Genomic DNA, 15274 nt, shown 5'->3' with positions numbered 1-15274 from the left:
GAAATTAATAAGTTAAAAAAAAAATCCAGACTGCTATTTCTAATGCAGTTTTTTAGTTGAGATAAATCGGGGCCCCATCTGCCGCTCAGCTAGACATGAAAGATCCCATGACGTTATTTTGAAGAAGAGCAGTGGAGTTCTCGACGGTGTCACTGCCAATATTTATCCCTCAACCAGTATCCCTGTCAGCGGTGGCTCAATGGGTAGCATTCTCACCTCTGTGTGTTATTAGTTCTGGGTTCAAGTCCCACTTTAGAGCTTCAGGGCAAAAATCAAGGCTGACATTCCAGTGCAGTACAGAGGGAGTGCTGCATTGACAGAGGTGCCATCTTTCAGATGAGGTGTTAACCAAAGCTCCATCTGCCCTTGCAGGTAGAAGTCAAAGAACCCATGGCATGATTTTGGAAAAGAGCTGGGGAGTTCTCCCGGGCGTCCTTGCCAATATTTATCCCCCTCGTCAACATCACAAAAATAGATGATCTGGTTATTATCACATTGCTGTTTGTGGGAGCTTGCTGTGTGCAAATTGCCTGCTGCATTTCCTGCATTACAACAGTGATTACACTTTCAAAGTACTTCATTGGCTGTAAAGTGCTTTGCAACATCCAGTGGATCTGAAAAGTGTTAGGGACAGTTGAGAAATGACAAGGATGGTTTCCCTTTTTCACCTTTCGACTGAGCAAAGACAGCATGTTTATCAGAAACAAAAACAAAAAATGCTGGAATCACTCAGCAGGTCTGGCAGCATCTGTGGAAAGAGAAGCAGAGTTAACGTTTCGGGTCAGTGACCCTTCTTCGGAACTGACAAATATTAGAAAAGTCACAGATTATAAACAAGTAAGGTGGGGGTGGGGCAAGAGATAACAAAGGAGAAGGTGCAGATTGGACCAGGCCACATAGCTGACCAAAACGTCACGGAGCAAAGGCAAACAATATGTTAATGGTGTGTTGAAAGACAAAGCATTAGTACAGATTAGGTGTGAATACACTGAATATTGAACAGCAGCAAGTGCAAACCTAAAGAAAAACAACCTGAAAAAAACAGTGGGTAAGCAAACTGAACAAACTAAGATGAAATGAAATAAATGCAAAAAAAGATTGTAAAAAATGTAAAAAGGAATGTAAAAAAAAGGAAGAAAAAAATAACTAAAAATGAAAGTAAAATGGGGGGCTGTCATGCTCTGAAATTATTGAACTCAATGTTCAGTCCGGCAGGCTGTAGTGTGCCTAATCGGTAGATGAGATGCTGTTCCTCGAGCTTGCGTTGATGTTCACTGGAACACTGCAGCAATCCCAGGACAGAGATGTGAGCATGAGAGCAGGGAGGAGTGTTGAAATGGCAAGCAACCGGAAGCTCAGGGTCCTGCTTGCGGACTGAGCGGAGATGTTCCGCAAAGCGGTCACCCAGTCTGCGCTTGGTCTCCCCAATGTAGAGGAGACCACACTGTGAGCAGCGAATACAGTATACTACATTGAAAGAAGTACAAGTAAATCGCTGCTTCACCTGAAAGGAGTGTTTGGGGCCTGGGATAGTGAGGAGTGAGGAGGTAAATGGGCAGGTATTACACCTCTTGCGATTGCAGGGGAAGGTGCCATGGGACGGGGACGAGGTGATGGGGGTAATGGAGTAGTGGACCAGGGTGTCACGGAGGGAATGATCCCTTCGGAATGCTGACAGGGGAAGGGAGGGGAAGATGCGACTGGTAGTGGCATCACGCTGGAGGTGGCGAAAATGGCGGAGGATGATCCTTTGGATATGGAGGCTGGTTGGATGAAAATTGAGGACAAGGGGAACCCTGTCACGGTTCTGGGAGGGAGGGGAAGGGGTGAGGGTAGAGGTGCGGGGAATGGGTTGGACACGGTTGAGGGCCCTGGCAACCACAGTGGGGGGAAATCCTCGGTTGAGGAAAAAGGAGGTCATATCAGAAGCACCGTCATGGAAGGTAGCATCATCAGAGCAGATGCGTCGGAGACGGAGAAACTGGGAGAATGGAATGGAGTCCTTACAGGAGATAGGGTGTGAAGAAGTGTAGTCGAGGTAGCTGTGGGAGTCAGTGGGCTTATAATGGATATTGGTAGACAACCTATCCCCAGAGATGGAGACAGAGAAGTCAAGGAAGGGAAGGGAAGTGTCAGAGATGGACCATGTAAAGGTGAGAGAAGGGTGGAAATTGGAAGCAAAGTTGATAAAGTTTTCTAGTTCGGGGCGGGAGCAGGAAACGGCACCGATACAGTCATCAATGTACCAGAAAAAGAGTTGGGGGAGGGGTCCTGAGTAGGACTGGAACAAAGAATGCTCGACATATCCCACAAAAAGACAGGCATAACTAGGACCCATGCGGGTACCCATAGCGACACCTTTCACTTGAAGGAAGTGCGTGGAGTTGAAGGAGAAGTTGTTCAATGTGAGAACAAGTTCAGCCAGGCGGAGGAGGGTGGTGGTGGATGGGGACTGGTTGGGCCTCTGTTCCAGGAAGAAGCGGAGAGCCCTCAAACCATCCTGGTGGGGGATGGAGCGTTCTGTACTCAGCAAAGGTCTCAGTTTTATCCCCTTACGCCCCCACCTCAATGAATTGACATTTCAATGTGTATTGGAAGTACAGGATAAGGTCACCTGACCTCTTGACTCCATATTGTTTTTTTTAGGAAAAGTACCCGTTTTGGATTTTTGTTTCGAGATACAGCACAGAAACAGGCCCTTCGGCCCACCGAGTCTGTGCCGACCAACAACCACCCATTTATACTAATCCTACATTAATCCAATATTCCCTACCACATCCCCACCATTTTCCTACCACCTACCTACACTAGGGGCAATTTACCTATCAACCTGAAAGTCTTTGGCTGTGGGAGGAAACCGGAGCACCCGGAGGAAACCACGCGATCACAGGGAGAACTTGCAAACTCCGCACAGGCAGTACCCAGAATTGAACCCGGGTCGCTGGAGCTGTGAGGCTGCGGTGCTAACCACTGCGCCACTGTGCCGCCCCAAATGAATTTTATAAATTCATTATGTAGTTCATAATTCCTCTTTGCTTGAGTATGACAAAAACACTATATAAATGCAAGTTTTGTCTTAAAGAAACCGATAATATGGTCATTCGAATGTTGCTGATTGTGGGATCTTGCTGTGTGTAAATTGGCTGCCCCGTTTCCCTATATTACAAACAGTGACTACACTTTGAAAGTAGTCACTTGGTAGTACAGAACTTGAGTATTGCTTATAATGAGACATACCGTCAAAGCTTTTCATCTTCCACTCATGGGGACAAGCATGCCAAAATTCAAAGGGAGCAGCAATTTATACTTCCAAAATTTTGAATTAAACAAAAGCATGTGCACAATAGTTTCCTGTACATTCCCCATAGCAACACCTCAACCAATCAGAGTCAACTTGCCAACTAACCAAAGTCAACTTGCCAACCAATCAGCACCCTTTACTCATGAAATATAAATTGTTGCTCTCTTTGAAATTTGGCATGCTTGCGCCTGTCCTGATGAGTGCAGGAGGAAATGCTTCAACAGCATGTCTCTTTTTTTCCAGCAATACTTTGAAAGTACTTCATTGGCTGTAAAGTGTTGCAGTGTTGACTTTTGGAGTAATTGAGCTCTGAAATGTTTCTGTTCCAGGCACCAGGACGAGCGACCAGTTTTGAAAGTCAAGGATCCTGCCCATCTCCCAAACTGCCGCCCACACCATAGAAGTGCTGCTTGTCCAAGGCTGAGTACCTCTGTATAGCTACTGAAGAGCATCTGGAATTGTCTGTCTTATTTATATAGCAGTAAAGTGGTGAGTTAGCTAAACTGAAGCCAATCATACTGTTTAATTAGCGGACAGGGTCGTTGGGTTCATGCACCCTGTGAAGAGCTGCAAGTCGCAGCTGTTGTCTGAAGGTGTCAGTGATGGAAATGACTCCTTTTGAGAATTTTAAATCCCTTGATTAGAAACATGAGAACAGGAGGAGACCATTCAGCCCCTTAAGCCTGCCTCCCCCATTCAGTTAGATCATGGTTGATCTGTACCTTAGCTCCATTTACCCGCCTTGCTTCCATAACCCTTAATATTCTTACCCACCAAAAATCCATTAACTGGTTCTGATGAAAGGTCATCGACCTGAAGCGTTAACTCTGTTTCTGTCTCCACAGATGCTGCCAGACTTGCTGAGTATTTCCAGCATTTACTGTTTTTATTTCAGATTTCCAGCATCTGCAGTATTTTGCTCCTGTAAAAATCTATCAATCTCAGTTTGGAAATTTTCAATTGAACCCCAGCCTCAACTTCTTGGGGGCGAGGGTTCCAGATTTCCACCGCTCTTGTGTGAATAGGTGTTTCCTGACATCACCCCTGAATGACCTGGCTCTAAGTTATGCTCCCTTATTCTGGATTCCCCACCAGAGGAATTAGTTTCTCTACATCTACTTTAATTATCTTAAACAGCTCAATTAGATCACCCCTTAATCTTCTATTCCTGAAGGAAGACAAGCCTAGTCTGTCCAACCTGTCCTCATAATTATGAGATAAAAGCAAAATACTGCAGATGCTGGAAATCTGAAATTAAAACAAGAAATACTGGAAATACTCAGCAGGTCTGGCTGCATCATGGAGAGAGAAGCAGAGTTAACGCTTCAGGTCAGTGACCCTTCTTCAGAACTGACAAATATTAGAAATGTAAAAGATTCTTAATCTTTTAGAAGAAACTCTGCTTCTCTCTCCACAGACATTGCCAGACCTGCTGAGTATTTCTAGCATTTCTCATAATTAAGAGCTCGCTCTTGGGAATCAGTTGTGAAAAGACTCATGTTGTCCATTGCAGAGAATAAAACCCCTGGAATGACTCTTATCATAGAGGTTGTGACCCAGATGTGAATTCTGAAACATTAATATTAAAAAGATAGTGGGTCAGGTGGGCAACAAGTTCCAAGTACAAAAAGACTTTGTCGTCTCCTTCCTGTTCCTTTTGCGAGAGCACTTGATGATAAACATAAGCTGCAAAGTCTGTTGCTATGACGCGGACAGTTACCTTGGAAGCGGTGAAGTGTCCTTTATATCTGGGACTGGAAGCTGGCAGCTTGCAGCCGCTGTGTTTGAGATGCAGTTTAAACCCCTCAAACCACCAACCCCCCACCCACCCCGTCTGATGTCTCACTGTTTCCCTGAAGTGTTCTGCACACTGGCAGGTATAAAGTGTGTTACAGTGAGGGGCTGATGCAGATCGCTGTATCATTCAAACAATACAGACTGATCAGATCCACTTACAAAGTCCTTTTAACTATACCATCACCATCACTTAAAACGCCCACGTTTAAAGCAGGCAGTTGGTGATATCAGCCAGAAAACGAAATCCATTAGCCATTTACATTAATGTCATTTTCAAAGCTTGCAGCGTCTTAAGTGCTTGGTTTATCAGCGACAGAAACAACATTTTGCAGAATCATCCCTGTGATTCTGGTGAGACAAGTGAATACACGTGGAAAACTGACACGTTTTAAAAAAGAAAAATGTATTTATGTTTAACATAAATAACACTTCATGCGCAATAATCCCATCAGCTGAAATTTAGTGTCCCCATTATGATTTTTTGAACGGTTGGTAGCCATTGTCTCCTCTCCCTGCCACAAACTCCATGACCTAGCCACAGTCTGTATCCCTCTCCCTGACCACTATCTGAGGCCGAACCCAAGCGTTTGCAACCCAGCCGTCCTATTTGATCCTGAGCAGACTTTCTAATTCCATAGCCTTTCCATCACCAAGTCCGCCTACTTCCACCCCCATCTCTGCCCTGCCTCAGCTCATCTGCTGCTGAAACCCTCATTTGTGCCTCCGTTGCCTCTAGATTTGACTGTTCCAACTCTGTCCTGGCTGGCCTCCCTCCTTGCACCCTCCATAAACTCATCCAAAACTCTGCTGTCCGTATCCTAACTTGCATCAAATCCCATTGACCCATCAACCCTGTGTTTGCTGACCTACATTGCCTCCTTGTCTGGCAATGCCTCCATTTTTAAACTTCACATCCTTGTTTTCAAATCTCTCCATGGCCTCACCCCTCTCCCTATCTCTGTAATCTCCTCCAGCCTGAAAACGCTTAGCGTTCTTTGTTCTCCTCCAATTCTGGCCTTTTCTACATCCCCAATTTAAACTACACCACCATCGGTGGCTGTGCCTTCAACTGCCTGAGCCCGAAGCTCTAGAATTCCCTCACTTAAGCTCTCCGCCTCTCTACCTCCCTCCTCCTTTAATACGGTCCTTAAATCCTTCCTCTTTGGCCAAGCTTTTGGTCATCTGCCCAAATGGCCCAGATTTTGCAGTCAGCAACGAAGTGACGGCACTCATTGCCGATTCCAAAGAAAGTTTCTGCAAAGATCTAGCAATCGCTGGGCTGTAGGTTTCACCTTTCCTGATGTTCATTTCATTCTGGCATCAGCTATAGGGAATCTCAGGCATCCAGCCCGATGTCATCAAGCAAGCTAAGCAGCCAATCACATTGAAGAATTCTCACAGACAGCAAACCAGGAAGTAAAATGCGCTGATATAAATTGTGTTTTTCAGTGCCAGAGGGGTTGTTCAGCAGTAATTATGAAATTAGTATGCTGTTAAAAGCCCAGTTAAACCTCCGTCAACAAGGTGTGACCTGTTTCAAGCTTTTTACAGTGAGACTAATAGTATAAAGTATTCTTGTCAAGTAAAGTGATTTCTAAAATTTCAGAGACTAAAACAGCAAACTAGGTGGAGAAGCAGGGAATCACTGACTTCAATTTCTGTATTTTCATGTTTAACTGTTCATGTGTAGTCAGCATAAGTTTCTGACAATTTTGCTTTCATTACAACCACAAAATCTGGGCCAGTATCTCCTTACATGGCTAGTAGCAATTTTTTTCTGATTGTTCCTGAGTAGCTACTTGGGACATTAAAAGACTATATAAATGCAAGTAGTTATCATTGTTGTCATTTAGTGAAGGGGTTAAGATTTGTGTTTTTCAATCCTCACTGAACCTGGCCAGGCTGCAAAGCTTGGTATCTTTGGTCAGGTTGATGTTCCGCCAGTAGGGAGGGTCATTCTGGCAGCGGTTCCAGAAGCTGCACGTGCTGATGAGAGACGACAACTTTCTTGTTATATGGTGCTACCTGGTTACGCTGACCATTGCATAAAGCCAGCAAATCGTGTTCAAACAAATGGTGGGCCTGGAACACACATTCTCTACTTCAAGTCAAAGAAGTTTTATGGAGCCGACCAGGTGCAGAGTTCAGTTAACTGAAAGTAAATTCATTCTCAATAAGTAGATATTTCAGTTCAGTGAATCAATATTGAAACAACAGATCTTATTTAAACACAGTATTCAAGAAGCCATGAAAAGATGAAGTTTACATTTAGAATACTTTGCTCACGTTACAAAAAATCAGAATCTGCGGCTAACCATATATTTCCTAAATAAATATCTCTAGAACCCTTGAATTTTTGTTGGACCCTATTTTCCAAACAGGCACTGCTATTGAACAAATACTTTAAGAACTTGTATTAAATCTCTCAGCGCGCATTGTAGTGGAATCATTTACCGATTCAAAATATATCATGTAAAAAAACCACACAGAAAGTGGAACACGCTACCACAGGCAGTAGTAGAGATGACTAGCGTGGATACATTTAAGGAGAAGCTAGATAAGCACATGACTGAGAAAGGAATAGAAGGATATGCAGACATGGTGAAATGAAGAGAGGCACAAGGAGACCCATGCAAACTATAAACACTGGCACAGACCAATTGTGCTGAATGGCTTGTTTCAGTGCTGTGAATTTGATGTAATGCTATATGCTAAAACACCCAAAGGCATTTCTTACAAGTGGATCAAAAGTTTGCATGGAACAGCATAGGTTGGATATATTCCTCAATTAGTATTTGATTACACATTCCCATTATTCATTTACTTAATGCAGGTTGTGTTTACTTTACTGAGCTGAGATCACATTCTCTTAGCTTCTGGGGAGGTTCAGTGAAAACGACACCAAATAAGATTTTGGTCCCGGATGAGTTAACAATAGGCAAACTTGCAGTTTTGACGGCAAGGCTCCAAGGGGTCGATTTTAATCCTATCCGCCCAGCACAAATTGGGAAGGTAAGAACAAGCAGGTCACTTACACCTGCTCACACAGGCTGGAACCCTCATGAGTTTGTGACTTGGGGTCCAGTTACATCAATGAGATCCCAATGGCATTTTAATCAGGGCCTGAACTGCATTCCCATCCTTGACATCCTGAGGGTCACCATTGACTAGATACTGAACTGCAGCAACCACATAAATACTGTGACTACAAGAGCAGGTCAGGGGCTGGCAATTCTGTGGTGAGTAACTCCCCTCCTGGTTCCCCAAAGCCTATCCAACATCTACAAGGCACAAGTCAGGAGTGTGATGGAATACTCTCCACTTACCTGGATGGGTGCAGCTCCAACAACACTCAAGAAGCTCAACACCATCCAGGACAAAGCAGCCTGCTTGATCAGCACCCCATCCACCACTGGTGCACAGTGGCAGCAGTGTGTACCATCTACAAGATGCACTGCAGCAACTCGCCAATATTCCTTTGACAGCACAGTCCATCTGTGAACTTCACCACCTAAAAGAACAAGGGCAGCAGCTGCAAGAGAACCCCACCATCTGCAGGTTCCCGTTTAAGTCACACACTATTCTGATTTGGAACTATATCGCAGTTCCTTCACTGTCACTGGGTCAAAATCCTGGAACTGTCCCACTTACAGTACTGTGGCTGTACCTACACCACATGGACTGCAGCAGTTCATGAAGGTAGCTCACCACCACCTGTTCAAGGGCAATTAGTGATGGGCAATAAATGTTGGCCTCGCCAGCGATACCCACATCCCATGAATGAATGAAAAACAGTTGCAGCTTTCCTTAGTTGGATAGCAGTCTGTAAGTGTGGCAGAGTGGGACCCCGATCCATGCTCCTAACCCGCCTTGAGGATTTGCATTCAGTGTGTGGGTTTGGGGGGGTGTCTTAATTGATTAATATAACTTCTGTGGGGCCTGTGGCCAGTTTGGACTTTTCTTGGGTTCCCCACCAGTGTGTGTGGGGTGGAACTATGACGACCAGCTGTTAGGAACCTGTCATTGATGTTTTTGTTCCTGTTAACCTTCAATATTGCAGTGTGTACCAGCAGCACTCAGTGCTGTTCAAGCCAGGGCTCAGGACTGGACCTCTGGATGGGGGCCACACCTGCCATGAGCTGATCAGTGCACTGAGTTGTTCTGGCATCAAAGTGGCTGGAAGGGTTGTGTAAGATGAGGAAATACCTGGTTTGACACTGAGGAGCCAAGAATTGACTGTAGTTACTCCAGGAGGGGTCTGACCAAGGCAGTGTATAACCGGAGCACTCCTTCCTCCCCTTTACATTCCAGCCCCTTTGCAATAAAGGCCAACGTTCCATTACAAAAGCAAAATATGGTGGATGCTGGAAATATGAAATAAAAACGAAAAATGCTGCAAATACTCTGGCCAGGCAGCACCTGCGGTGAATGAAACACAGTTAACGTTTCAGGTTAATGACCTTTCATCAGAACTGGACAAAGTTAGCGATGCAACAGGTTTTAAGCAAGTACAGAGTTAGGGAAAGGGGGCAAGGGGGAAAAGAACAAAAGGGAAGGCCTGTGATGGGGTGGCTGGCAGGTGAGGTTAAATGACCAAAGGGATGATGGTGCAAGGCAAAAGGAGATGGTAAAAACAAAAGGTGGGTCTAGTGGAGGTGTAAATGGCAACAGCAGAATTGGTACTAGCATGTGCTGTTTGAAAAAAACTGGGAACAGCATTCCATTAGGTTTCTTTTGATTGCAGGATGTTTAGCTCAGAGGTGAGCTTATGATTTAAGCTCTTCAAGGGAACAGGTAAGTAGGATTGCAGAGTGATCTTCAATGTTAATACAAGTCCTCTAGGACAGGAGCATGTAAGTTCAAGCAAGGAATAGTTAGGCGATGACTCTGTCAGTGAAATGGCAGTAAACTTGTGGAATGGCCAAAGCAGGGAGGTAACGGAAGTGGTTATAAATTTTATGGGGCGACTCTGATGACTTTGAGTCTTTGGTTGGGCTCCTTAACACTTGGGAGTTTGTTCTAACCCTATATTCACTGCAAAGTTAGTAATATATGCCTCACATTCCAATTCCAATTATAACCCTAGGTGGGTATGCAAAGTGGCAAGAAGAGTTGGACAGACACTAATGCAAGGCGTGAGCTGTCTAAAAGTGGCAGATACTAGTGAAATGAAACTCAAGAAATGAGTATGTAAATGCGAGGGGGTGGGGGGGGGGTGGATTTATTCTCTCCTGCTTCCCAAATACCATTCCCTAACCTGACCAAGAATAAATATGAGCTAACATTTTAAAGAAATATAGAACTGGGATATAAAATTGCAAGCTAACAGTGTCTCATTTAATTTTCAAGATAAAGGTTGAGGGCTCCCTTTCACACTGACATTAGCCTTAGCCATTCCTGTTTGCAGTTCTTTTTAAAATGGAAGTGTAAAAGGTACAAATCTTTTTAACCTCTAACCTGCTGGTGACTTTAATACCACAAAAACACTGCGAAAAATAAAGACTTGACACGGTTACACAAGTTGGCAAAAGAGTCAACTGCCTTTGGACCATTCTTGGCACCAGACTGGTGCAATGATAAATTAGGATCGCTTATGCTAAATAAGAGGTATGTAAGTTTGCCTAATCCAGCATTTTCACACATTATTGGTGTACATTTGATAACTAGCTCTGTTGGAGACTTTAACAAAAACTGCACATGTTTTTGCCTGAACATTGTTGTAAACAACAATTGTCACATTGAAAACATCGGGGATCTCCCTGACACTCTGCCCAACATTATCAAGAGGGAATGGGTGCTATTTAATTTATGTTGGGAGAAATGCAAACCATGTTCGGACTGAATAAAAAAAGGAGGCGCCATTTAACTAAAGTTCCGTTAAACCATTGCAGTGTGCTTTGATACATTTTCGTGACTATAATCTAGTGATAATGCAGTTAGATGTACTATCATCAGTAGTAGATATTGTAAGAGATTAAAGACTGTGCACTACGTGTATGCTTCAGACTGGCACTGTGTAACTATTTTGAAGTAAATGTAAGCTAAAATGTTGAAATTGAAACTTTCCGATTATTCCTGCTGTTGTCCTTTTCCAATGTATTTGACGCACTGTTAATGGGGGTCAGTGGTGTGAACTTCCTGTTGTGAACCTAGGCATTTGCTACATTATATGTAACAGTTACAGATGGATAATATATGGATTAATATGTGATGAAGTGTACAGTTTGTGATATATTTTGTAAAATCATAATTACATTAAAATTATATAGCAAATATATCTGTTTAATAGGTATTTTGAATATAAATGAATAAATAAACGGATAATTATTTTAAAATGGTCATAGAAACTTTTTGTTATGTTGATGCTTGAGAGGTCCAAAAATATCTGGTCAATGCAAAGTTATCAACACAATGAATCAATGGTTGATAACCAGACTAATCGGGCACTGGGATGTATCTTGAAGGTGTTTAATTATAAATTAAAACAGATTACTTTAACACCTTGTAGCACATTGCTCAGACCACATTTAGAATATTAGGGACAATTCACCACACTGGGTGGCGAGCTTCATTTTATGGCAGTGCAGTTCTGAGGAAGCACTAATTCATTAGTCTGCAGTCCTACTGGTAGCAGTTGTAACTCAGTGGGGTTTTTTTTTAGCACTTTCTCAGCCCCAAGTCCAAATCAGAAGGTTGTGGGTTCAAGTCCCACTCCACACAGACCAGCACTTATTCCGGATTGACACTTCAGTCCTGAGGGAGTGTTGCGCTATCAGAGGTGTTGTCTTTTGGATGAGACATTTATCTGAGGCCACCTCTGCCCTCTCGCGTGGAAGTAAAAAAAACCCATGAAACTATTTCAAAGAAGACCAGGGCAGTTCTCCCCGGTGTCCTAGCCAATATATATCACTCAACCAACATCCTCAGGATAGATTATCTGTTACCAAAACATATTGCTGTTTGAGGGGCCTTGCTGCGTGCAAATTGGCTGCTGCATTTTCTACATTACAACAGTGACTGCACTACCAAAAAACTTCATTGGCTATAAAACCCGATAGGACATTTTGAGGTAAGGAAGGTACTATAGAAATGCAAGTCTTTCTTTCATTGCATGGGGCTACCCGATGGGAGTGCGGTCTGGTTAATTAACCTGTATTGTGTGTAATTTTGAACACTCTACCTTCAAAAATACATCAGTGTTTAGAAGTGGCCTTCTGGGACTTAGGACTATATGAACGGCGGCATATGGAACCAAACCAGTGAATGCATGGAAATATGATCCGGCACTTTAACAGGCTAAGGGATGAGGAGAGCAGGTGTCAGGAGGTTTTTAAACTGAATCATGATTAAAAGACATTTCACAGAGTTGTTACAGTGCAGGAGGAGGCCATTCAGCCCATCATGTCTGCACCGGCTCTCCGAATGAGCAAGTCACCGAATACCATTCCCCCACCTTCTCCCCGTCACCCTGCACATTCTTCCTTTTCAGATAACAGTCTAATTCCCTTTAGAATGCCTTGGTTGAACCTGCCTCCACCACACTCTCAAGCAGTGCATTCCAGACCTTAACCACTCGCTGTGTGAAGAAAGTTTTCCTCATGTCACTTTTACTTCTTTTGCCAATCACTTTAAATCTGTGCCCTCTCGTTCTCGATCCTTTCACGAGTGGCAACAGTTTCTCTCTATCTACTCTGTCCAGACCCCTCATGATTTTGAATATCTCTATCGAATCCCCCCTCAGCCTTCTCTTCTCCAATCTATCTTCATACCTGAAGTTCTTCATCCTTAGAACCATTCTCGGGAATCTTTTCTGCACTCTCTCCAATGCCTTCACATCTTTCCTAAAGTGCAGAGCCCAGAACTGGACACAATACTCCAGCTGATGCTGAACAAGTGTCTTGTACAAGTTTAACATAACCTCCTTGCTCTTGTACTCTATGCCCCTATTAATAAAGCCCAGGATACTGTATGCTTTATTAACTGCTCTCTCAACCTGTCCTGCCACCTTCAATGATTTATGCACATATACACCCAGGTCCCTCTGATCCTGCACCCCCTTAAGAATTGTACCCTTTATTCTATATTGTCTCTCCATGTTCTTACTACCAAACTGAATGACTTCACATGTCTCCGCATTGAACTTCATCTCCTACTTGTTCGCCCATTCCAACAACTTGTCTATCTCCTTTTGAAGTTCTACACTATCCTCCTTACAGTTCACAATGCTTCCAAGTTTTGTATCGTCCTCAAATTTTAAAAAAAGACAAGCTGTCAAGAATGCAGATTTGCAGATTGGAATCTTTGCCAGGGTATTAGACTTGCTGAACAGATTCGGTGGTATGTCGATGAACTCTTTAAAAAAAAAAATCTGGATTAATATAAAATAGTAAATTGAACAAGCATTTATGCAGCTCTCCTGATTCACTCAGAAACATCTTAAATGATATCATGTAATTGTGGTTGAAGGAGACAAATATAACAACTAAACTGCACACAGTAAATTCTCATGAGATGAGTGACCAATTAATATGTTTTACCTGTTTTCAGAATATGAGCACTGCTGGCAAGGGCAGCATTTGTGGCAAGCCCTAGCTGCCCTTGAGAAGATACTGGTGAGCTGCCTTCTTAAGCCACCACAATCCATGTGGTGAAGATACACTCTTAATGTTGTTAGGAAGTTTTATGATTCTGACTCAGGAATGTTGAAGGAATCATAGAAAGTTTAAGGCACAGAAAGAGGCCACTTGGCCCATCGCATCTGTGCTGGCTGAAAACCGATCCACCCATTCTAATCCCACCTTCCAGCATTTGGTCCGTAACCTCGCAGAGTACAGCACCTGAGGTGCATATCCAGACTCCTTTTGAATGGGTTGAGCATTTCTGCCTCAACTACCCTTTCAGGCAGTGACTTCCAGACATCACCCTGTGGGTGAAAAAAGCTTTCCTCATCTCCCCTCTAATTTTTCTACCAATCACTTTAAATCTATGTTCCCATAGTCACAGACCTCTCTGTGAAGGTAAATAGACCCTTCACTTCCACTCTATCCAGACCCCTCAAAATTTTGTACATTTCTATCAGATCTCCCCTCAGCCTTCTCTGTTCCAAGGAGAACAACCCCAACCTATCCAATCTTTCCTCATAGCTGCATTTTTCCAGTCCTGGCAACATCCTCTTAAATCTCCTCTGCACCATCTCTAGTACAATTAAATCCTTTCTGTAATGAGGTGACCAGAACTGCACACAGTACTCAAGTTGTGGCCTAACCAATGAGTTATACAGTTCCAGCATAACCTCCCTGCTCTTGTATTCTATACCTCGGCTAATAAAGGAAAGGATTCCGTATGCCTTCCTAACCACCTTATCGACCTGTCCTACTACCTTCAGGGATCTGTGGACATTCACTCCAAGGTCCCTCACTTCCTCTACACTTCTCAGTACTTTTCCATTAATCGTGTATTCCTTTGCCTTGTTTGACCTCCCCAAATGCATCACCTCACACTTCTCCAGGTTGAATTCCATTTGCCACTTTTCTACCCATCTGACCAGACCATCAATATCTTCCTGTCGCCTACAGCTATCCTCCTCACTATCTACCACATGGCCAATCTTTGTGTCGTCTGCAAACTTCTTGATCATGCCCCCTACATTTACATCCAAACCGTTAATAAATACTGCAAAAAACAGGGGACCGAGTACTGAGTCCTGTGGAGCACCACTGGAAACAGCCCTCCAGTCACAAAAAGACCCGTCAACAATTACCCTTTGTTTCCTGCCACTGAGCTAATTTTGTATCCACCTTGTTGCATTTCCCAGGATCCTATGGGATTTTATTTTTTAACCAGTCTGCCACGTTGGCCCTTGTTAAAAGCCTTGCTAAAATCTATGTAGACCACATCAACTGCACTACCCTCATCTACCTTCCTTGCTACTTCTTCAAAAAATTCGATCAAGTTGGTCAAACAAGATTTTCCCTGAGCAAATCCATGTTGACTATCCTTGATTAACCTTTGCCTTTCTAAGTGACAGTTTATCCTGTCTCTCAGAATAGATTCCAGTAATTTTCCCACTACTGAGGTTAGACTGACTGGCCTGTAATTATTGGGTCCATCCCTCGCTCCCTTTTTAAACAGAGGTACAACGTTAGCAGTTCTCCAATCCTCCGACACCACACCTGT

The 15274-nt window shown here is 43.5% G+C and overlaps 1 protein-coding gene across 1 annotated transcript in view; it reads left to right on the top strand.

The window, feature by feature from the left end:
- LOC137379781 (synaptotagmin-10-like) overlaps positions 1-3702 on the top strand; it is a 96740-nt gene extending 93038 nt beyond the window's left edge. The window contains exon 7 of the mRNA XM_068051149.1: positions 3631-3702. Coding sequence (XP_067907250.1) covers positions 3631-3702 — 72 coding nt within the window. The remainder of the gene's footprint in view (positions 1-3630) is intronic.
- Positions 3703-15274: the final 11572 nt, after the last annotated feature.

This window comes from Heterodontus francisci, chromosome 18 (genome assembly GCF_036365525.1).
Source record: "Heterodontus francisci isolate sHetFra1 chromosome 18, sHetFra1.hap1, whole genome shotgun sequence".
Taxonomy (NCBI): domain Eukaryota; kingdom Metazoa; phylum Chordata; class Chondrichthyes; order Heterodontiformes; family Heterodontidae; genus Heterodontus; species Heterodontus francisci.
This window is presented reverse-complemented; position numbering and strand designations above follow the sequence as displayed.